The following is a 24,257-nucleotide window of genomic DNA, read 5'->3' as shown; positions in this document are numbered from 1 at the left end:
AAAAAAATTCACTTTCAAACAGGGTTGGGTACAGGGCCACCTTAATGCACAGGTTTACCGGGGCTTAAGCCCAGGGGCCAACGAAGACGAGGGGCTTATCATGAGACAATAAAAAATCAAATTGTTTTGTAATTTGTCAAATTTTCTGTCCATCACTTGATTTTCATGATTCTGGCTGCTGATTGATCCAATTTTGACGTGACCAATGACGTTATGTTATCATACGTTAGCATTAGGCCGTTGTCATGGTACAGTATAATGCTAGTGAGAAGTTGTGGCTAGCTAGGTCAAAATGTCAGAAAGGAAAAAGTTTAAGAGCAGTGCTCAAAAACAACAATATCACAGCAATAAGAAAACAGTGAGAAGGAATTTTTTAAGCACATTAAAAGCTAGCAGGATTATTTAAACCTGCTAAAAATGAAGGGGCGAGCTCAACGAGCGGTGCAGTGACAATTAGTGGAGAGGACGACGAGCAGACAGGAGGACCGCTAACGTCACTGGGAGAAGCTGAAGAGGATGAGGACTGGATGAGCGTAGAGCCAACCGGAGATGGACAGACCGGAGGCCCGTTACCTGTCTCACCAAGAGAAGAGGACCTGGCAGCACGGGTAGATTCAAACAAAGGGGATCACAGTGGAGGAGACAAAGGGGGTGGATCAAGACGATATGAGTCGGATGATGACCCCAAAAGCACTGACCCGGGACTCTGGGGCCAAAATACAGTGGGGAGAACAAGTATTTGATACACTGCCGATTTTGCAGGTTTTCCTACTTACAAAGCATGTAGAGGTCTGTCATTTTTAAAAGCTTATGTCATGCAATAAAACGCAAATTAATTACTTGAAAATCATACAATGTAATTTTCTGGATTTTTGTTTTAGCACATTTGTTTTGCTCCTTTTTAAATCATAATGATAACAGAAATCCCCCAAATTGCCCTGATCAAAAGTTTATATACGCTTCAATGCTTGGCCTTGTTACAGACACACACAGGTGAAATGGCAATTAGTGTCTGTGTATAAATAATCAGGGAGTTTGTTAGCTTTCATGTGGATGCACTGAGCAGGCTAGATACTGAGCCATGGGGAGCAGAAAATAACTGTCAAAAGACCTGCGTAACAAGGTAATGGAACTTTATAAAGATGGAAAAGGATATGAAAAGATATCCAAAGCCTTGCAAATGCCAGTCAGTACTGTTCAATCACTTATTAAGAAGTATAAAAATCTGGGATCTCTTGATACCAAGCCAAGGTTAGGTAGACCAAGAAAGATTTCAGCCAAAACTGCCAGAAGATTTGTTCGGGATTCAAAGAAAAACCCACAGGAAACCTCAGGAGGAATATAGGCTGCTCTGGAAAAATATGTTTAGGTTGTTTCAAGGAGCACAATACAACGTTACTTAAACAAAAATGAACTGCATGGTCGAGTTGCCAGAAATAATTATTTACTGTGCCAATGCCACAAAAAAGCCTGGTTACAATATGCCTGACAACACCTTGACACGCATCAAAGCTTCTGGCACACTGTTATTTGGAGTAACTAGACAAAAATAGAGCTTTTTGGTCACAACCATAAGCGCTATGTTTGGAGAGGGGTCAACAAGGCCTATAGTGAACAGAATACCATCCCCACTGTGAAGCATAGTGGTGGCTCACTGAGGATTTGGGGGTGTGTGAGCTCTAAAGGCACTGGGAATATTGTGAAAAAAAGCTGCGTATGGGACACTCTTGGACTTTCCAGCACGACAATGACCCAAAGCACAAGACCAAGTTGACCCTCAAGTTCCAGCAGAAAAGGTGAAGGTTCTGGAGTGGCCATCACAGTCTCCTGACCTTAATGTCATCAAGCCGCTCTGGAGTGATCTCAAACATGCCGTTCATGCATGACGACCAAAGACTTTGCAGGACCTGGAAGCATGTCATGCAATAAAACGCAAATTAATTACTTGAAAATCATACAATGTAATTTTCTGGATTTTTGTTTTAGCACATATTTGTTTTGCTCCTTTTTAAATCATAATGATAACAGAAATCCCCCAAATTGCCCTGATCAAAAGTTTATATACGCTTCAATGCTTGGCCTTGTTACAGACACACACAGGTGAAATGGCAATTAGTGTCTGTGTATAAATAATCAGGGAGTTTGTTAGCTTGTACCATTTGTAAAGAAAACATGAGTGAGCAGACAAAACACGTGTTTTATTTCTTGTGGGCCTCACATTCAACTGGAGGTCATAACAGAATGGCACAATCATAAAACAAAACATGGCAAAAAAAAAAAAATGAACTAACCCCTGTTAGAAAGTCTGCATATCCTTAGTCCTTTATACTGTGTATTGCCCCCTTTACTATCAATGACAGCATACATTCTTGTGTAATTGTTGTCTATGAGGCCCCAAATTCTTGCAGGTGGTATAGCTGCACATTCATCTTGGAAAATGCTTCCAGGTCCTGCAAAGTCTTTGGTACCAAGTACCAAGTTGACCCTCAAGTTCCAGCAGAAAAGGTGAAGGTTCTGGAGTGGCCATCACAGTCTCCTGACCTTAATGTCATCAAGCCACTCTGGAGTGATCTCAAACATGCCGTTCATGCATGACGACCAAAGACTTTGCAGGACCTGGAAGCATTTTCCAAGATGAATGTGCAGCTATACCACCTGCAAGAATTTGGGGCCTCATAGACAACAATTACACAAGAATGTATGCTGTCATTGATAGTAAAGGGGGCAATACACAGTATAAAGGACTAAGGATATGCAGACTTTCTAACAGGGGTTAGTTCATTTTTTTCTTTTTTGCCATGTTTTGTTTTATGATTGTGCCATTCTGTTATGACCTCCAGTTGAATGTGAAGCCCACAAGAAATAAAACACGTGTTTTGTCTGCTCACTCATGTTTTCTTTACAAATGGTACATATATTACCAATTCTCCAAGGGTATGCAAACTTTTGAGCACAACTGTACCTGTTTGACATTAAAAATTATTGTCTTATTGTTGTGTACTTCACAAAGGCCTGAAATAACTGGACTGAAGAGAATCTGCAATTTCATGGGGAAACTGAAGACATGATGTTTGATGTATAGTCGGACCCAGATGACGACAGCATTTTTTTTAATAACTTCCCCAAAGAGGCACTCCCTTGAGTTTGTGGACCTGATTGCGTTAGCAGATGAAGAAGGACCAAGCACTCTTATGGGGAGAAAAAGTACTGACAGAAAGAAAACCTGTCCAATCATCCACTGCAGCTCTATACAGAAAATCTGATTTTTGAAAGCCAGAACAAGAGACCATTGTCTAAGATCTACAAAACAACCTACACCTTGGAGACTTGCTTTCACAGACTCTCTTCACACATGCTTCTCGATACTTTTCACTTTGACTTATTCAGTCCAAGGCATCTACCTGAAGCAGTGCCTGACAAAGGGCTACTGCATTATTATGGACTCCACATTGCTCAGCCACCTGCTATTCATCAGCTTACTTTGAATACTTGGGGTCTTAATCTCCGCTTGAGATCCTATGCCAAAGGGCTCAAAGACAGCATATTTTTTTGGCCATTACACTGGCCATTTTACTTGAAGCTAGGACACACACACAAAACAATTCTTAACTGCTGCTAAAATACTCCTTTTCATTATCCGCTTTACTGTTTGCACATCTTCACATGTCAACATTTATTTTATTATTACTTTTTTATTATTTACATTTTGTCTTTCCATTGTTGCATTATCATGACAGAGCATTTTTACTTGCCCCTTAACTGTTTGCACCTTCACTTTAATCACATTGTTGTGTGTATATTTTGACTTTAAAAAACTCAGATTACTGTTTTGTTTTTATCCTGTTAAATGTTTTTTTTCGTGTGCTTGTTTGAGTTCATAATTCTACATGTAATTTATTTATTTACTAAAACAGGCATGTCATTATAATAGGGACATGTCTTAGTCACCAAAGTTTGCCAGTCAAGATGTCAAAAATGACTGTTTGGAGCAGGGGACTAACAACAGGTATTAATTACACAGTATGCTCTAGTGTATATTGATGGGAACACTTTTCGAGCAGGGTAATGGCCTGTGTCAATTGGTGGAAACTCTCTTTGTGCAGGGTAATGGCCCATGTCTATTGGTGGGAACTCTCTTTGTGCAGGGTAATGGCCCATGTCTATTGGTGGGAACTCTCTTAGTGAAGGGTAATGGTCCATGTCTATTGGTGGGAACTCTCTTTGTGAAGGGTAATGGTCCATGTCTATTGGTGGGAACTCTCTATGTGCAGGGTAATGGCCAGTGTCAATTGGTGGGAACTCTCTTTATGCAGGATAATGGCCCATGTCAATTGGTGGGAATTCTCTTTGTGCAGGGTAATGGCCAATGTCAATTGGTGAGAACTCTCTTTATGCAGGGTAATGGCCCAAGTCTGTTGGTGGGAACTCTCTTTGTGCAGGGTAATGGCCAATGTCTATTGGTGGGAACTCTCTTTATGCTGGGTAATGGCACATGTCTATTGGTGGGAACTCTCTTTGTGCTGGGTAATGGCCCATGCTTGAAACGTTTCTAGTCAGGATCCATAGCATTAATTCATGTTTGTTGACAAACACAAACAGTTTGTGACAATTAGGGTTAACTGCTTGGCTCAGGGACAAAACAACAACCAGAAGTGGACTGGTCACCCCTCTGAGGCTGGTTCCTCTATAGGTTTCTTCCTAAATTTCGGCCTTCTTAGGGAGTTTTTCCTAGCCACTGAAATCCTTGGGGTTTAAGGCTGGGAGTTTTGTAAAAGCACTTTGTGACAACTGCTGGTGTGAAAAGGGCGTTATGAATAAATTAGATTGACTGAACAGATGTTTTACTTTACTGGTTCAGTTGCTGGTCAGATAATCTAACCTAGGTATTAAAAAGGGAATGCATATCTACGGTGCGGGGGAAAGAGGAACTGTAATAAAAGTAACAAAATCTAAGTAACAACAACAGAAACTACAACATGAAAACAGAAGGCACAGAAGGCACAAACAGGTCCGTGCTCTAAACGAGCAAAATAGGCATTGGATCTCACTTGGGTCTCAACGTGACAGACGAGTCCAGATGTCGCAGCCGCCGATCCGGAGCTCCACCAAAAACGTACATAGCCGTGGAAGGAGGGAACAAAGAACAGAACCGATGAGCAGGAAAGCGTTTTGCGGCCACAAGCCACGGGCACCCCCCACAACCAACGAACCCAGTTGCTGGTATCCTCCCACAGCAGCAACTGGGACAGAGTGCCCTTCTCCATACTCCCAGATTCGCCTCTGCAGGAGTACCATGCCGGAGCCGGAAAGTTGTTCTCCAGTGCCATGACAGAGAAGGGCTGCTTAAGAGCCGTGGTGCGTTATGAGTACGGTTGGCCCAGACAGGCTAGATCCATCCCCATTAATCTTTCTACCCAGCACGCAGCCCTTTCATTGAAAAATACTAATTTAAAATTCTGTGCGGGTATCATATTTCCTGTTGCTAAAATATCCTTAATCAATTTAAAGTCTGCTAAATAACTTTTATTAAAAGCAGTAGCTCACTTCAGTGTGGATCTCCTACCTCTCAGATAAGAATAATTTCATTTTGAAATTGTCCGCAGCTACTAATGATAAGTTGCTATGGACCCGAAGGAGAACGCACTAACCCTCATTTGTTTTTTCTCACAGAATTGCAGCTGGTTAGCTAGCAATCAAAAACTAAGTATTTCCAAACAAAATGAAAGTACAGTGAGTGCAGGGTATTCAAAAAGGTTTGTTGGTTTCTGGATTGTAAACATTTTGGAATAATGACACAGCATTGATATCTTCCCCACCCCTCTTCAAATTGTGGACAACACTGCCCTGAAGACACATTTGTAATAATGAATCCATATTTAGTGTGTGTACTAATGTGAATCGTAACTGTACATACCTTTGGTTGTCAATCTTGTCATCTGGTGTTCTTTTTTTTTATTGTTATATATTGTAACCTTTGATGACCTTCTGTAAATGATTTACAAACCCTTGTCACTCAGGAAAAGATACCTTATTTTAAAGTAACACACCTAGAACCATTTACAAATGAGTCAAAACCAGTTATAACTGCTGTAAGCATAACTTATTAAAGTGACTCACCAGTTACTAAAATAACGCACATTTATTTGGGTGTGATTATATGAACTCCTTTCTTCAATACTTTTCATTCTGATTTTCCTGCTAGATGTATTGCATTTAATTTAAAAAATCTTAACATGAAATGTCTTGCACCTGAAAATACGCAGATACTGTACAGTACTGTAACACTTCTGAAGTTCTTGGGGGGCATTGCCCTAGCTAACACCACATAAAGATGAGTACAGGCTGCCAATATAGCCTGCTAGTTTGTTCATGCTGCGTTCATTTTGAAGGAGCTGTCTACTAGCCCAGAAGAGCCAAGTGGAGTACTGCTGCAGAGGTAGGTGTTCTTTTTAACAAGACAGAAAGTTTCTCCACTCTCGCCATGAAGACTGTTTAAAACAAATGTGCCTTGCAAACAGAGATACTTTTTTATGCCGAGTCTTGTTGGAGATCTGGAGCTCTGCAGTAGTGACAGTAAGTGTATGTCTGTGCTTGGGAATATCATGATGGAGAATATCAAGTTTATTACAGCACATAAGAATAATAAAAATTTTAATGATATACTATACTATTTTTTATTAATTGGATAACCTGGCTGAAAGATGTACCGTGTTGTAGTTCTTTAAAGGCTTTCAAATAAGTGTTAACCTCTGCTATCAGAGCCAATGGTCTGAACCAGGCTGCAGTGAAGTATTAGTACCTCGTTCCTCTCTGGCTGTTGAACTGGGTTCATGGAGAGGAGCTGCTGGGAGCCTGAATAATAAAATGCTCCACTGAACTCAAGCTGACAAGAAGAACAACAGGGGTAAAGAACCAGCTGTAGTAAGACTGTGAAGAAGAACTTTCCTTACTTCACAGTAGCAGAGGGAGATATGATGGACATTTGTTTCTAAAATGCTGGGATAACATGTAAAAGGAAAGGTATGGGTGTTTAAGTGTGAATTGAATTGATGGTTGTATCTCTGACAAGCTTGGCAATTTGTTACATAGTGTTACAAAAGTTTGTGTTACAAACGCAATGTATGGAAAGAAGTTACAACACTACTGATCAAAATATTAATCATTTCAAAGCCCTGGCAATTTGTCTGAAGTCTATGTATTTTGTATGTTAACATTCATGGTTGTATGCCCACAGTTGAAGATCGTGTATGATCTTCAAATCTGTAGTTATCAGTCTCTTAATTTTAACTAATACAATCAAGAACCAACACATTTTAATAAGTTGTTATTGTGTAACCTAATATTTGTATGTGTTGCAAACATAGTTTTTCAGAATTACAAGTGCATTGACATCAGCTATTCTACTGTAAAGCTAACATATGTGCATCTCGTAGGTTTGTACCACACACTCTCTGGCTTTTTGCAGATTTACTGCATAGACAAGTTTTGTATTTCAAATGTTGTAAGTGCATATTAATTATGCTATCAGGAGAGGATGGGACCTTCTACCACTTACCAATCATTTATTTAGGCATTGCCATGACCAATATAATTAGCTAGATAATTCCATATATCAAATAGCAAAGTGTTCATGTTTCCTCCATGGCGTGCTTTAGATTCATGTTGAAGACAATTTATGCCCTACGCTGCATAGAGATCATGAAGTTACATCAGTGTTGCAATATTTACTTAGAGCTCAGCCCATCACTGGGATATTAATGGTTAGTCACAACAGTAGGCCCTTGCTGTGAAATATCCAAGTGAGTCTTATAATTACAGTGAACTGCTTAGGGGATTTAGGGTTCATGTTAGCCGATTGATGGCCTCAGGATTAGCTGGATGTTCTGCAAATTTTAAAGAGTTGTATTTAAACTGCCAGTAAGCACCTCATTATCACAGACAGCACTAGCCATGCTGCATTGCTCTCTAAACCCATCATATGTGAAGTCATCAAGTAAGCATCAGACCAGACACACAATTGTCCACAAAGACCATTAGTTAGCTGTGCATACAGTGTAAAACACTTAATGATATGTCCCTGATGACTTTGGGTCAGGGTTGAATTGGTCGTTATTTTCCCCGATGGCTACTGGGATTTTTTATATATTCTTGCAAACGGATAAACAAGGTAAACGGTTCTACCTGGATGACTTGCTTTATGGGTTTTACATGGCATGCAAATCCAAAACTTTAAATGTGATTAACATATCATAGAAACTATAAACAAAAGGTTCAGTGGATGAATCTTCCTGCATCCATGTGGTGAGTGTATACCCTACAATGTATTAAAAATGGACATGTTAGTTAAATTAAGTCATTTTTGGGACAATGGATTTCCTCTTTGGACATAACCCCACCCTACTACGCATGAGTAGTAGACAAAGAACAGTTTTAAGAATGTATGATTATCTGAGGAATAAGATGTGTGGTCCTAGGCAATGTGTGGTTTGGAAAATTTGGCCAACTCAGCTCACCTTTTAGGTGCTCATCGGCCTATGTATTCCGTCATCACTCAGAGGCAATGCCAACATTTTAGGGTGGGTGGCTAAATCAAAAGATCAAAGAGAAAATCTTTAGGGCGATGTACAGTCTGCTGACTGTAAATAAACACAGACAATAACAAACAATTTGTATTAATTTTTCATTTCTAGTAACATCTTTCCCCAGTTGCATTCAAATATAATTAGAATTGTTCTGCTTTTGTAGAGTCGAAATCTTGGTTTCTACTCCTATAAGTTATGGTTTCTTGACAAGACTATTCCCTTACAGTGTTAGGAATGTATGCTTTGCATTAACTGTTGGGAACACATCCCCTGTGGAATATAGAACAGTGCATCTCCAAATAAACTCAGATCAAGCAGGACTGGAGGAGCACACATCATTCATCGTCTTCAATTGATCAAAGTATCTGTAGAAATCCACATGCGAGGATTCGAACAAACAGATCTACCACACTATACTAAAGGCTGAAAGAAGGCCACACGACTCTGTTTCCCAATCGGGAAAAACACGGAAGCAGCCATCACAAGTCTCAGCCAATAACACAGAACATCAGATGTTACCATAACAACAGATTTTCAATTCAGCTACAAGTAGCTCCGACCCAAAAAGTATTTTGATTCAGCTATGAACGGGGTTTCAACCAGAGAACTCTGCAATGAGCCAGACATAAGTAAATATAGATTGCATTTGCAACATTAAATTATGGGCCTTAAGAATTGTTTAATGGAAATATGATGAGTAATTCAAGAAACTGTAGATTAGTATCATCCCATAGATCTGTATTAATGTAAGTCATTGGAAAAGTGTTTCCCCTTAATTACATACAATGTAATTAATTGATTTTCTGTGTTTATTCTGATAATGTGTGCTTTGTTAGATACATCTAAAAATGTTGCTGTTAACCTAAAGACAGACTGACTACGAAACAAAAAAACAATCTTTGCTTGGAATAGTTCAAATTGCCTACATCTACAAACCTCACTTAAACCCAATTTGTTTAGATAGAAATAAACCCCTTTTAATGAAACATGCCTGTGTGTGTACCAAGTGTTCCTTACAAACAGACAAGTGCTTGAAGAACTGTTTGATTTTATTAATAAAATATTGTGAAGTTACACTACTTTGAGTTAACAAAAACATCCCTTAAGGTGCTCCCAAAGATGAAATGTTGTTAATTTAATGAATCAATTCAGAAATGAACAGTCAAACACGACCATAGTCAATAAGCAACATTTCCAAGACTATTGTTTTCAAAACTTTTGTGAAAAAGTTGGGGTTTCACACCATATAATCTTGTGGGAATATTTTTTTCTCAAATTATGTATTCTTTCTATTCCCTTCAAAATGAAATTATATAACTCATACCTAAAGCACTATTGTAAATTGGTTGAATGTGCTTATTACAAATGTGTGCATGGAAATGATAAAAGCAAATGTATTGTAGTTTCAGAAGATGGAAGGTTGTGTGAAACACAGATAAGAGTGGAAAAACACATAAAAGTGCATCTGAGCACAGCACAAAAAGGATCATGCAAACGCTTTCAGAATAAAACCGATGTGAGACAGCCACCAGCTACAAGCTGCACCTCAACGTCAAACAGAACCAACAGCTGCTCATCAGCACAATGAACTTTAGCAGCTTGCATGAAAACAGAACAACAACCTAACTTAAATCAGTTTAAAATCAAAGTCGCTGCACTAACCATCCATTAAGTCTGGCAAATCCAGACCAGTGTCTGGAGCCATCCTTCAAAGATTAAAACAAAACATTTGGTGCAGCAAGAGTAAATGCGTTGATTGTTTTAAAAATGGATATAGCAACACAGAATGTTAAAGAGATTTTTAAAGAGGTAAGACAAAGAACTCTATTTACAAATGGATGGAAGAATAAAGGACTGATTGATTTGTTTAGAGGCCTATCAGCATGCTTCTTTGAGCCCACCTCCAAAAATGCACATCTTGCCTTGCTTAACTTTATAGAGCTTTGCATCCACACACAGTGAAGTAATAAACAAATAATAAACACTCCTCATCCTAACTGACAATTGGGGAATCATAGCCAATGTTATCAAGCTATTGCTAACAGTACTGGAACTGTTTTGGAACAGTATCAATTGTTATTATTAAGTAAATATGTCTACTTCATTGCAGAAGTAGTAAATAGGGTAGTTTTCAGAGGTCTATCTGTTTCCAATAAAGTATATATGAAACATATGATTAATGAAGGGTAATTGTAATAGGCTAGACTATGATATGGGGACATGTACAAGGCAGATCAAAGGAGGAGGCAGAAGACATGCAGGTCTTAGGACAGACAGGAAGGGCAGATAACTATCCCAAATGAGACTTTCAAAGATGTTGTCCAGGGAGGGCAGAGACATCTACCAGGTAATGGCCAAATTTCATGCACTTTTCGTTGTACATTGATCTGCACTAGACTTAATGTAGGTTAGAAATCATCCAGTCATTATCAACAAATTAATTATTTTCTAAAACAAATATCATTACGCTCACAATAAACTAAATTGGGAGACCATAGTTGTACAATCTGCTTAACATCATGCATTATTTAACATTACTATTAAAATGGGTAGTAGTTTAGAACAGTGATTCACCACCCTTTTCAGTTATATACCACTAATGGATTTTACTGTAGTTGGAGTACCCCTGAATCTACTTGAATTGTTGCTGTATGTTTGGAATGGAAACACATAAACATTACTTATCTAATGAGGATTACGTAAGGATCTCTATAGGATCCCTGGTAACCTGCTGAATATACTATGTTTTTACTATACAGCTCCAGACCACTGCACCTTTTTCTTTCCTTTCCAAAAAAGTCGAAAAGGTTTTGAGTGAGGAACAGAAGGATTAAAATTAAGAGACCACTGCAAATTGAACGCTTCTGTTCCTCACTCAAAAGTTTCATTTTCAACCTTTTTGGAAAGGAATGAAAAAGTTCATTCAGTGGGCTCTTAATTTTTTCCAGAGCTGTAGATAATTGCAGAACTGTATCTATTTAATGGTTAAATTCTAATGCCACACCTTGGAAACAGCTTCACAAATGAAATGGGTAAACAGAGAGCTCCAGCTGGTGTAAAGGTTTGGACGTGTCATAAAGTGAAGTTCAAAACAATTAACACTGACCCAAAAAATGTCAGCGCTATAGACAGTTCCCAACATGGATACTGTCCTTGGTCCTGACAGTCAGTGGTGCTGATTCTGCTATCAGCTCAGGAAAAAGACGATTGGTTAGCTTAAGAGCACACAAACCCTAATATAAGTGAGTGCATCACTGTGCTCACGGCATATTTTTTTTTAATTAGCGGTTGGCCCTACACTAGGGGTACTCAACTCTTAACCTACGAGGTCTGGAGCCTGCTGGTTTTCTGGTCTACTTCACCAGCACTCACCTGGTGTCCCAGGTCTAAATAAGTCCCTAATTAGAGGGTTGTAATGAAAAAACGAAGTGGAACTGGCTTCAAGGTCTAGAGTTGAGTATGACCAAATTATTTGAAATGTTCCTGGTATTCGATTAAAAAAGTCCTCTAAAAAAAGGAAAATGTCTAAACCCTTTTACCACAATTAATGGTCTATAATAGTTATTTCCATCCCCAAACGCTTTTGTTTTTGTGATCCTGCATTACTAATTGGATGTTATAAAGCTGACAGACCAAATCAGTCTAGGTTAATGTGTACACATTGCGATACCTGCTTTAAAATGTCAGGATTCATTCTACAATTGTTGTCATCCTGACTGTCTGCCGGGGGGGGAATCCTAAATATTTGGGAAATTAACACTAAGACCCTAAGAACAGAGAAGAAAATGTTTAAGGTTGAACACAGGTAAACCCAAGAGACAAACAGTCAAAATGGCATAATGTACTTAAAAGTTAATTAAATCCAGTATCTCAATATGTAACTAGGAAACAGGCAAATAATGAAGAGATTGCTTTTTTGTCACTGAGACCAACAGAAATATGTTTTCCTAATGGTTGATTTATTTTGGAAGAAACTGGGTTTAATGTCTTTTGATAAGAAATAGTGTTACTATTTGCAAAAAAACACCTCCTCAGTTCAAGAACAAAATATGAACAGCAATTTCAAACCATAATTCTCTCCTGTGTGAGTCAATAATTTGTCTGCATTCTAGCTCCCTCTGCTGGTTGTGAATATAATATCAATGATGTATCTGTCTATGAGTGAGTGTGGAATGTTACCAGAAACATCTGCACTGTACGAACAGCTCTGGTGGACCAACACAACAAGCATAGTCTTCATTAGCAAAGAGAAAGACTGTGAATAACTCCAGGCTGAAATTGCTTTATATATTCTGTTTGCTGTTGAATAATTTAGTTCATTATGTCCTACACTGCAAGACAATTAGAATTTTGTTTGACATTTTTGTGGTCAATTTGTGTATAGCTTCAATGTATTAATTGAATGTCATTAGGCAACATGTTTATGTCAACACCTCCAATTGTTTATTATTCTTCGCATAAATGCTAGCTGTATATATTGTGTTGCAAGATAACAATGTAATGGTTTGATACAGTCCTTTCCTCTATTTCGTTCATTATTATGAATTCATGCCTGGCTCATCCCATTCTGTCAAACTCTGCATATTCAGCCCAATGTATTCATTTCATGTACAGCATATTCATTATCTCTGAGTTTCTGCCCATTATAGAACCATCCCCAGGTACCTGATATCTGGTGTGTGTTTGAATCTGGTTCCCTGTCTGTTAACCCTTGGCCTGCTTTATTCCCCTCCATCTCTGCTGGGTCACAGACCAGGAGACACATAGAGGCGAGTTGCTTTCTTTCATAGTGTATGAAAGGTCAGGGGTTACTGCAGCTAGTTAAGGGGCAATGCACCCCAAACCACACATCATAAAAAAACACATTGTTGCATAATGAAAAAAAACATGTCAATAGTGTTGTGACATGTTTCAGCATCTTGTTATTATAAGTTAGCAAGCAGTTGACTACAAAATTCTCAATGCAAAGATGCCTGCAGACAGAGGCTAGATTTGTGTATGCTTCAGTGGTTAGGTAGCCCAGGGTCTCTGTAGCCCAGTGACTAGGTAGCCCAGTGACACTGCTCTCTCTCTCTGCTGGCTAGATTTACTTATAACTTACTGGCTAAGTAAATGGCTAAGTAACTCGAAAACACACACAATAATACCAATTAATGAAAATTAGCATGTGATCAAGTTCTATTGTTGTAAAATTACTTAAACAAGTTGTGCTACATTCAGGGTAAAACGTAGCATGTTAAATGTAGAGATTGTGTTTGTTGCTCGAATCTTCATTGTTCATCAGGTGGCTGTGGCAATATCAGCCAGTAAGGAGGGAGAAACTGAGGGAGGCACTGCAACTGGTTACTAGTAGCTAGAGGAAAAGGGGAAAACGCCAGTTATTGACACTAAAGGTGTACTTTTTATTCTGCAATAGGAAAATGCATGCATCCCCATAGTTACAGTATATAAAAAAAAGTCTTCCCGGGGGGTATACTTACATATTCACATGACTGTAAATGTGAATGCCATTCCTTCACAGTTCAATAGACAGTAAGGACCAAGAAAAAAACTGTAACAGCCTGTTACTGAGTAAACGTTTCTGTTTACAGATCGGATGTTATCTGTTCAATCATTGACCATGTAAAAACACTCAGATTTTACTCTTATGGCATGTAGTGCATGAGCAGTTGAAGAGAAATCACATTGACTTGATGACAGAAGATGACGGGGGCTCAGCACAACAAGTTAATATAATACTAATGTATCATTCATTTTACTGAGAATGAATGGCTGTTTAACATTAACGTCAAGATTAAAATATTCAGTTTAAGTCAATGTCTCTAAACCAGCTTCATGTACCTGTCATGGTATGGTAAGCAGCAGCACCACCGTTCCATACACTCTCTTTTCCCATCACTTACGAGCACATCCCGGATTTGTTTTGTCACAGGTCTTAATCATGCACACCAGGTCCCTATCTACTCATTTGTAAGTGTTTAAATGTTTCCCCTCTGCTCCCCACATTGTGGATCATTGTTATTGTCAATGGATGTTTTCGTATGTGTTGCTGTTAAATGTAAGTTTCTTTAGAGCGTCATTGGATGTTGTTTTGCTGCTTTAGTCAGCCATTTTCTTTCATTGTGTTTTTGTGCTCTGTGTTTGTTTGTTTAAATTAAAACTACACCGACTACCTCTGCCTGCACCTGGTTCCTGGTTCCTTGCTCCCGCAACACTGCATTCATTACAGTACCCTGGAACGCTTTACCAACAGTCTAGAATATTATGATATTATGATAACCCTTTAGGTTTTGCACGTTTTCATTTGTTTTATAACTATTGCCTACAGATGTTTTAAGGAAGGCATTGTAAAGGAATAAGAAAAACACTGAAAACCTAAAAGAAAATATATATAAGTATAAAACACAATTTTATCTACTCGATTAATCAAAGCAGTTATCAACATATTCAACGATTATCTAAATAGCTGTCAGTTGCGGCCCTACTTTAGCTGATGCTTGACATTGTGCATGTTCATATGAGACTTGTGTACAGGTGCTCGGCAGATGCACCATGGTCACCGGCTGGTGCCCACACTGTCCGGGGCACATAGGTCTTGTCCGGGGGGCACTTCGCCGGCGAGGGGTCCCATCTCCCTGCCTTCTGTATGTCCATATCAATGTCCCAGGAGACAGGACCCACAATACAGGAGGACGGAAGGATGGGCATGTCTTTCTGTAGTTCGGCCCCCTGCTCATGTAGACGGGAGAGTGCATCTGCCCTGACGTTCTACGTCAGGGTGAACTGGAAACGCTCAAAGAAGAGGGTCCGCCAGACCTGGCAGGGGTTGAGGTGAATGATTCCCGGGCGCCTTCCAGCCAGTGTCTCCACTCTTCCAATGCCAACTTCACCGCCAGCAGCTCCCGGTCACACACGTTGTAGTTCCTCTCTGCAGTAGACAGTTTCCTGGAGTAGTAGGTGCATGGGCGTAGCCTGGGGGTGTTTCCGTGCTGCAGGGAGAGGACCACCCCGACCTCGGACGCATCCACCTCGACCGTGAAGAGCTTGAGGGGGTCAGGGAGTTTAAGGAGCAGTGCTGTGGTCAATCTGCCCTTCAGGTTGAGAAACGCCTGCATCCGGTGTCCAGTGGAGGCGTTGAGGCTGGCCTTTCAACAAAGACGTGTGTGGTGCTGCGATGGTGCGGAAGTTTCGGATGAACCGACGGTAGAAGTTGGCAAAGCTCTGGAGTTCCTTGGTGTTTTTCGGGACTGGCCACACCCTCCACCTTCAGCTCTTCCATCCGCATACCCTCCGGAGTGATGTAGTATCCGAGGAAAGAGAATATAGGGATGTGAAACACACACTTTTCCACTTTCGGTTAAAGGTGGTGTTTTTGGAGTCATTGCAGAAGAGCACGGACGTGGGCCATGTGTTCCGGTCATGTTGGGGAGTTAATAAGAATGTAATCTATGTAAACCATAACGTATCTCCCCAACATATCCCGGAAACACCTCGTTTAAAAACACCTGGAACACCACAGGCGCGTTAGCTAAGTCATACAGCATAACGTGATTTTCGTAGTGGCTCAACGCTATGCTGAATGTGATCTTCCATTCGTCTCCTTCCCGGATACGCACAAGTTTGTATGTGCTCCGGAGATCGAGCCTGGTGAAGACACGAGCCCCCTTGAGCTGTTGTATTGCCGATGGGATGGGCATCGGGTAGCGGTACTTCACTGCGATGGTATTCAGTCCTCAATAGTCAATACACGGCCGCAGCCCCCCATCCTTTTTCTTGATGAAGAAGAAACTGGCTGAAGCAGGGGAGGTGGAGTGACGGATGGGCCTCTGCTCCAGCGTCTCTTTGATGTATGCATCCATCGCTTGGTTTTAGGCCACAGAGAGCAGGTAGATCCTATTCCTCGGGGGCGCAGTCTCTGGTGAAAGGTCGATGGCACAGACCCAAGAGCGTTGGGGAGGGAGACACCTGGCTTTGTCTCTGGAGGACACCCCACTCAGGTCCTTGTACTCGAGCAGGATTTTGGCTGGGAGGGGCGCCTTCACAATCGTCCCTGCTCTGCATGTGACGGCCACGCTGGTCTTCCGGCACCTCGTCGACAATCCCAGAATCCTCCTCTTGCTCTATGCAATGGTGGGGTTGTGCTGTTGGAGCCAGGGACGACCCAGGATGGGGTGTATATATGCAAGGGACCTACTGTGCTCAATCTGGGGACCCATCCCTTTCCTGCTCCGTGTCTGGGCCAAGGAGCACCCCTTCCGGAAGTGCGCCTTCACCCCACAGAACAGGCACAGCCCTTGATGACTATTATTCTGTCATAATTAGCTAATAGTTGATAGTATGTCTTTGTTACTGAAAGAAAGTCTATAATATAGCTTGACTAATTGATCCAACTCTGCCATGTCCTCTATCAGTAGGCTATGCAATGCACACTGATCGAAAGCGTTATTCTCTACATTTAATTTCAACTTTTATTCTCGATATTTAATGAGTTTATTATCAAGATTGTATTTCGACTTTTTTTCTCAAAATTTAACGAGTTTAATCTCGCATTATAATGACTTTAATGTCGAGATGGTTTTATTTTTTTTATTATTGCTTGGCACTAATCCTCTTCCGTAAAAAATGCCTCGGGTTGGACGGTTTATTCGCTGACATGCAAAGTTCAAAGTTCTAAGACTTTCTCTATGTACACAAAAGGCCTATTTCTCTCAAATATTGTTCACAAATCTGTCTAAATCTGTATTAGTGAGCACTTCTCCTCTGCCGAGATAATCCATCCACCTCACAGGTGTGGCTTATCAAGATGCTGATTAGACAGCATGTTTATTGCACAAGTTTGCCTTAGGCTGGCCACAATAAAAGGCCACTCTAAAATGTGCAGTTTCACTGTATTGGGGGGGGGGGGGGGGGGGAACCAGTCAGCATCTGGTGTGACCACCATTTGCCTCATGCACTGCAACACATCACCTACATAAATACACAACTAATTAGTGATGAGGAACAGGTGCATCTTAGGGGCGCACTGCTGGTCAGTCTCCACCTAGTGGTTAGTATGTCTGCGAGGTGGTGGAGGGAGAGGAACCATGCCACACGGGGCAGACATTACACTCCCAAGTTACTGTCTAATAATATTGTAATAATTTCCACCTGTTCTGTTTTACCTGATTCTAATTGATTCTTTTTTGCCATGTGATGGTGAAGATAGAGCTGTACTCTGCCAGAGCAGTGGAAGACCTCAGTTACGTGGCTGGCTTGTTGTTTTGGTCCACAGCTGCAGGCGCAGGTCCTCCACACTCTGTCATCTGGGAGCTGTTGAGCTGGGATCCAAACGTTCTCAACATTTCTGGGAAAATGAATGTAAAACTAAACGACAGTATGCTGTCTGCTCAATGTCACAAAACGCCTGGACGAGACCATTCAAGGACGTAGGAGGAAAATATTTTTTTGTCCTTTCTAAAACATTCCAAGCCAAGTGAAAGATCTGGAAAAGACACAGTTCTATCACATTTGTTTTACAATCAAAAGAAAAAACGTAACTACAACAGTAGGAATAGACTGTTTGGCTCTTTAGTCAGCACAGAAAGCAAGCGTTAGGATGAGGACTGGGAAAACAGCCAGTCAGGAAAAACCACTGCTAGCCCTTTTGTACATGCAAGCTTCGCACCAAACAAAGACTCATTGAGGAATCTCCAGGAAGCCTCTGCTTTTGGAATGGAATGCTGCTCTCTTGTGTGGCTCAGCAGTGGAGCTCTAATCACTCAGCACTGGGTCTCTGCCTCTGTTATTCAAACTACCACTCCTTCTTGTCTCTGCTTATGTCAATATAACTGATTGGTCCTAGCTACACAGACAGGCAATAGTCTGGCCATTGTTACTGTCAAAACATGGAAAAGATATATCAGACTTATTACTTCATTATTTTTTTGACTGCTCATCCCCATGTTTGTCTTCAGAGCTAGAAGAGTCAGGCTCATTGATGTGCAGTATGATGTTTTGCCATAGCTTAATCTTTGCTGATGTTTTTCAGTTACATGACATTCAGGTCACATCTTACATTGCACCTAATATTTTAGAGATACATTTGCATTTGATTTCTGAGGAAGAGAGCTACTAATTGATTCAAAGATGTTGTGTAGAAATGGAACATTTAAAAAATGTTGCCCACAGTATCTACAACACTCTTAATGAAATTGACTGTCAAATTTGCATTGGAGAAGTCTGTGTTGGTGATGTTTGTGTTGGAGACTTCGGTGATGGCATCCAAATATGGATGTAGATGGAGGGAAGCACTGCACAACAATCAATGGTTAATACTTTAGGTTAGGGTAATGCTTCTAATGCTGCTAGTATGCCTGGTTACCATCCCGACCTTGTCTCCCTAACATAACTTTACTTAATTTAAAGATACATGCGCATATTACGGACCCTAGGGACCGTACTAAATATACCATAGCATGGTATGGTAAAGGAGTGAATTTGCATATTCATTACACTCTGAAGGTGATTTTAGCAGGAGATTTTAACACAGATATTTGAAGAAAACTTGATCCAGAGTGCTCAAACACCCTTAATCATCACAGCATCAAGTAAATAAAATTTCAAGGATATCAATCTGTCAAGTTAGGAAGGATAAGTGATTTTAAATCAATGTCACCTGTTTTGGTGCAAATGAAAGTGACAACAGATGCACTGGAGAGGCAACAGCAAGACAACCCCCCAAAAAGGGAATGGTTTTGCAGGTGGTGGCCACAGACAATTCTTCACCAGTTTTGCGTTTTGCTCATGGCCTTGTCACTACTTGTAGCATGAGGCGGGACCTGCAGCCCATTCAGGTTACACAGGCAGTCCAGCTCCTCCAGGATGCCAGAAGGTGTGCTCTCCCAGTACAGTCTCAAGAGCATGGAGGAGCTACCAGGTGATGGGCCATTGCATGTGGAGAGCTGGACCGGGCCATAGAAGGACATCAACCCACCAGGAGGACCGGTATTTGCTATTTTAAGTGAGGAGGAACAGGAGGAGCCCTGCCAGAGAGATACAAAAAGATCATGTCATGACAGTGGAGATGATAGTGGACTTCAGGAGAAGCCCAGCTGCCCTTCCCCCAATCACACTGGGTGGCTCCCCAGTCAACTCTGTGGAGTCCTTTCACTTTCTGGGCACCACCATCGCCCAAGACCTCAAGTGGGAGCTGAAGATCACCTCTCTTACAAATAAAGCACAGCAGAGGACATACTTTCTGTGGCAGCTAAAAAAGTTCAACCTGCCAAAGACTATGATGGTGGATTTCTACACCGCCATCATAGAGTCCATCCTGACCTCCTCCATCACTGTCTGGGAGAGGGTGATTGGCTGCATATCTGCAGTCTCTACACAACCTACACACCTCCAGGATGTGGAGGCGAGTGGCAATGAGTGGGACTGATCCCTCTCACCCTGTAAATTGACTATTCAGAGCTTTCCCCACTGGCAGAAGGCTGAGGTCTATCAGGACCAAAATGTATTTCTTACAGCAGTAGGCCTCATGAAAATGCCCCTGGAACCAAATTGACTATAGCCTGCTCCCCACATACAGTACACACACAATCTTCAACTGGAAAATTCTATTACCCCTCCCCACATACACACACAAACCTCAAATTGACAAAATCTTACAACTTACATATACTTATTTTTTTGTAATATATGAATGCACATTCTACCGTTTATATGCTCAGCCCACTGTTCTTATTTGTTTTTATATCCCTTATTCCTTTTATATAAATTGTTGCACCAGCGGCCTGAACTAATTCCTTGATTGTGGTGAAACATGCTTGGCAAAAAAACTATTTCTGATTCTGAAGTACAGTCACTTGTTAAATTGTCAACAGGTGTAAAACCATAGTAGAATTATTTTAACAAACTGATTATGGGAAATCAAACGGGAGGATGATCCTCGGATGGATGTTTTGTCATACGCTGAATTCCAGAGAGCACAGGAAATTACAAACATTCCCTGTTGTTTTCTTTCAAGTTTTTAAGTTTTTAACTCATGACTAGATGGTTTGCCTACAGTTGGGTTGACTGGCCTTCATTTATCACATTGGACTGAACCATGCAATTTACCTTAATTCACCATACAGCACTGCCTCTTGTGCCTTATTGCTAACCCTTTCTTCTATAAGTTGATGACCCTGGTATTTGGTTGAGATTACATTTCTAGCTCAAAACTACATATATCATGTTGCTATGACAACACACAATTTAAGTCTGCAAGCAGGGGGGACAGAGAGGCAGGAACTGCTGTGCATCGTGATAAATTAAAGATTAACAATATAAATCAGGTGAAAATAAACATATTCAACCGATTGTGCACTCTAGTACTTTTAAGCAAAATATGTTCTTATTAAGACGATACAGATGGATGAATACTGTAGTGGTTGGGTGATTTGGCAAGTGCAGGTAATTGTTTTAAAGAATTATTAAGTGTTATCTCCAGTATGACAATGATTAGGGTAACTGACCACAGCCCACCCAGTCGAGCAGCAGATCTGGATTCTGCCTAAAGACTGGACACAGGCCACTTATATTTACAGATATGGATTCTGCCTAAAGACTGGACACAGGCCACTTATATTTAATCACCTCATCAGAACATGCAAAATATTTGTGGCCCAAAAAGGTGATTTGCTCTTATAATCTTCACCCAGCAATGCCAGAAGTCTGGCTCCTCTTTAGGTTTCTTCACTGGTTCCCTACTAGAGAGTTTAGCCACTGTGCTTCAATTTGTTGTTGTTGCTCGCTCTTTGAGGTTTTAGGCTGGGAATCTATATAAGCACTTGGTGACAAATGCTGATGTAAAAAAGGCTTTATAAAATTATTTTGATTGATAAATTGGTATCACTATCTACAAGATTAATTGATTTCACAAACAGATCACCTAAAAGTTTAATTATGGGATTTTATTGTTTAGCTACAATTGGAATATTCTTTAAAGGCGCTGGCAGATGTTTCTTGATTTTTGTTTCCAATGGATTACTCCTTTAAAAATACCACATTGTAACACAGAACATAATTAAAAATGTTTTTAAAAAACCCACCGGCATTGTCACTTTAAAACACTGAAGTACACCCAGTGCCCCTGACTCCCCTTTATTCTTGGGGAAAAAAACATTATTTATCCGATTACATTGAGTGAGTGTATTCCAGCTGTTCTCCGGATTCCGGCGACATAAAAGCACACCGTGGGTTACAGAACTTATCTGACGATGACAACTCAGCGATGCGTTGGAGCTGTCGTCTGTAAACAGTGCGCTTTAACCGAGAAAGGTGGGGACCACAGAACGCAATAATATTTGGACATTTCCAAAAGTGCCCACCCGTTATTTGATTGTTGCCTCTAGAAGGTAGCCCTTTTTTCAATTTTATTGTGCCATGACGCGTGAGGTTTGTTTGAACTAACACTGTTAATGTTTGCCTAACTTTTTAGTTCTTCAATTAAGCCAAAGGAACTGGCAAAGGCAGCGCGCATTGGCTTTGAAAGTGAGCATAGGCCTACGTTTGTACAGCCTGGCGTGAAAGGGCCAAAATCATGGGAAGTGGTAGTAGTCGAGGAAAGAAGGTTGTACCTGCGAGTTTCAACGAGACAAATGCATTCAAAACAGAAGACATCGTCGATGTTTTGAAAGAAGAAAATCACTTATACAAACCATTGAAGATACAAACATTTACAAAAGTCCGTCTGTCTGGAAACAGAACTCAACCCAGGACAGACTGCCACATTGAAGGACACGATTCTGAATTTGAGGATGACATTGGTCTGGAACTGGATCGAGGTCTAGAGGAATATGAGAATCGGGAATTGCGCTCCAAGAAGAAACATTTTCCAAAGATGCCTTTCATCAGGTCAACCACTTACGGGTTATGTATTTCTAGACGGGTACACAATGAAATGGATTTCAATTCAACCCCTCACTTGCAGAGTTCTGGAATGTCGGACAGGATCGCAACACGTTCAGAAAACGCATCTGTCCGAGTCAACGACACGAAATGCATCCGAGTTTTCAACCGCTTTTGCAAAGATAAACAAATGCATATTCTAAGTGATACTCGGGAAAATGTAAGAATATGAGCTTATTTTAAATAATTCTGGCCTGTACGTGCTGACAAGAGAATAATAAAATTGATTGTATGATAGTGTTATTTGCTGTTATCAAATGTTAAGTAGGCTATATATACGTATCACTGGCGTAGACTATGTGTTTTTGAAAAAGTCTTCTGCCAACTTCTACTGTCAAAACTCTCTAGGACTTGACAACCGGGACTGTTGGGGAGTATATGCATCGTGCAGAAGCACAGTCGTAAGTGTTTTGCACTTTCATTATTTATTCATTTTGAACGGTGTAGCACACGCACACGACTTTTGTAGTCACTGCAGACAAGGCAAGATCAAATTCACCTTGAGCATATCAAAATACCAAGCCATTTCGTAATGGTCGGATAATTTTTACAGTGCATTAGCAAATGTACTTTTCATAATTTCAACATGTAAATATGCCACGAATGAACAATGTGATTCAATATTTTGAACCGGTGGTTTAAATACTAAATGCTGATTGCCGTGGTATGTCTAAGCAATAAAGAAAGCAGGAGGATCGTGCCAAATGTCCAATATACTACGCAGTTAAAAGTTATGTGATGTCGTACCAGTGGTATCAGATCTCTTATAAACCGGGTGGCTGGAATTCTGAATGCTGATTGTCTGATAGTCGTGGTATGAGACCATATACCACGGGTAACATCAGATTATTCTTCTTGCTCCGGTTTATAAGAGCAATAAGTCATCTCAGTGGTATGTGATATATTGCTAACATACCACAATGTTTCCAAGCACTCAGCCGTGCGTGGTGAGAACAGCTCTTTGCCGTGGTTCATTGGCCATATACAACACCTCCTCGTGTTTTATTGCTCACGTACATAATCAGCATTTAGGATTCTAAGCACCCGATTTATAATACAATATTTAATCACAATCTTCGTAAATATACCATGGCTTTCAGCCAATCAGCATTCAGAATTCAAAACATCTAATAAGGTTTACAGTGGCTAAGCGTTGCATCCAGGCACTCCCCGGGTTGTTCCTAAGAACAGCTCTTCATGTTATATTGGCCATACAACCTCCTCATGCTTTGTTGCTTAATTATACTTTTAATCGTTTGAAATTGATTTACTCTTTAAATGCAATGCTTTTGACCTATCATGTTTTCTCTAAAACCGTTTTCTACAGGTTCTGTTCTTGTTATTACAATAATTGACCAATATCTTTGTTCCTCCCCAGAGTCCCCAACAATAGCCAAGGACCCTCTCACTCCCTGCCGGCCATCCTGTATAATGACTCAGAAGTGGACCTAATGGAGACCATAGAGAGAGAGTTTGGATGACTCCACCGGAGAGTCAGCTGGCAGGCACCCTTCCCACATTTCACGCACTCCCTTTCTAAAAATGGCGGGATGACATTTGACCCAAATTGGGCGTTCTCTGTATCTATCCAGTGATAAACACTATTGCATTTGTAGCGCAGTGAAGGGCAACAGTCAGTAACAGATCTAGTACAACGTTTAGCGTACTTATCTTCATATATGTCTATGGTATAATCATAGAATTATTGATTAATTCTATAATTGCTATTCATATAAGAAC

The 24,257-nt window shown here is 40.5% G+C and overlaps 1 protein-coding gene across 1 annotated transcript; it reads left to right on the top strand.

The window, feature by feature from the left end:
• Positions 1-22,072: 22,072 nt before the first annotated feature.
• Positions 22,073-24,257, top strand: LOC105015513. Its single transcript, XM_010878717.3, has 3 exons — positions 22,073-22,677; positions 22,866-22,918; positions 23,896-24,257. Exons 1-3 carry the CDS (start codon positions 22,150-22,152, stop codon positions 23,996-23,998), a joined length of 684 nt encoding a protein of 227 aa, XP_010877019.2. The 5' UTR covers positions 22,073-22,149; the 3' UTR covers positions 23,999-24,257.

The sequence above is a fragment of the Esox lucius genome, chromosome 15 (assembly GCF_011004845.1).
Source record: "Esox lucius isolate fEsoLuc1 chromosome 15, fEsoLuc1.pri, whole genome shotgun sequence".
NCBI classification, from domain to species: Eukaryota; Metazoa; Chordata; class Actinopteri; order Esociformes; family Esocidae; genus Esox; species Esox lucius.
Note: the sequence above shows the minus strand (reverse complement) of the source record. Positions and strands in the feature narration are given on the sequence as shown.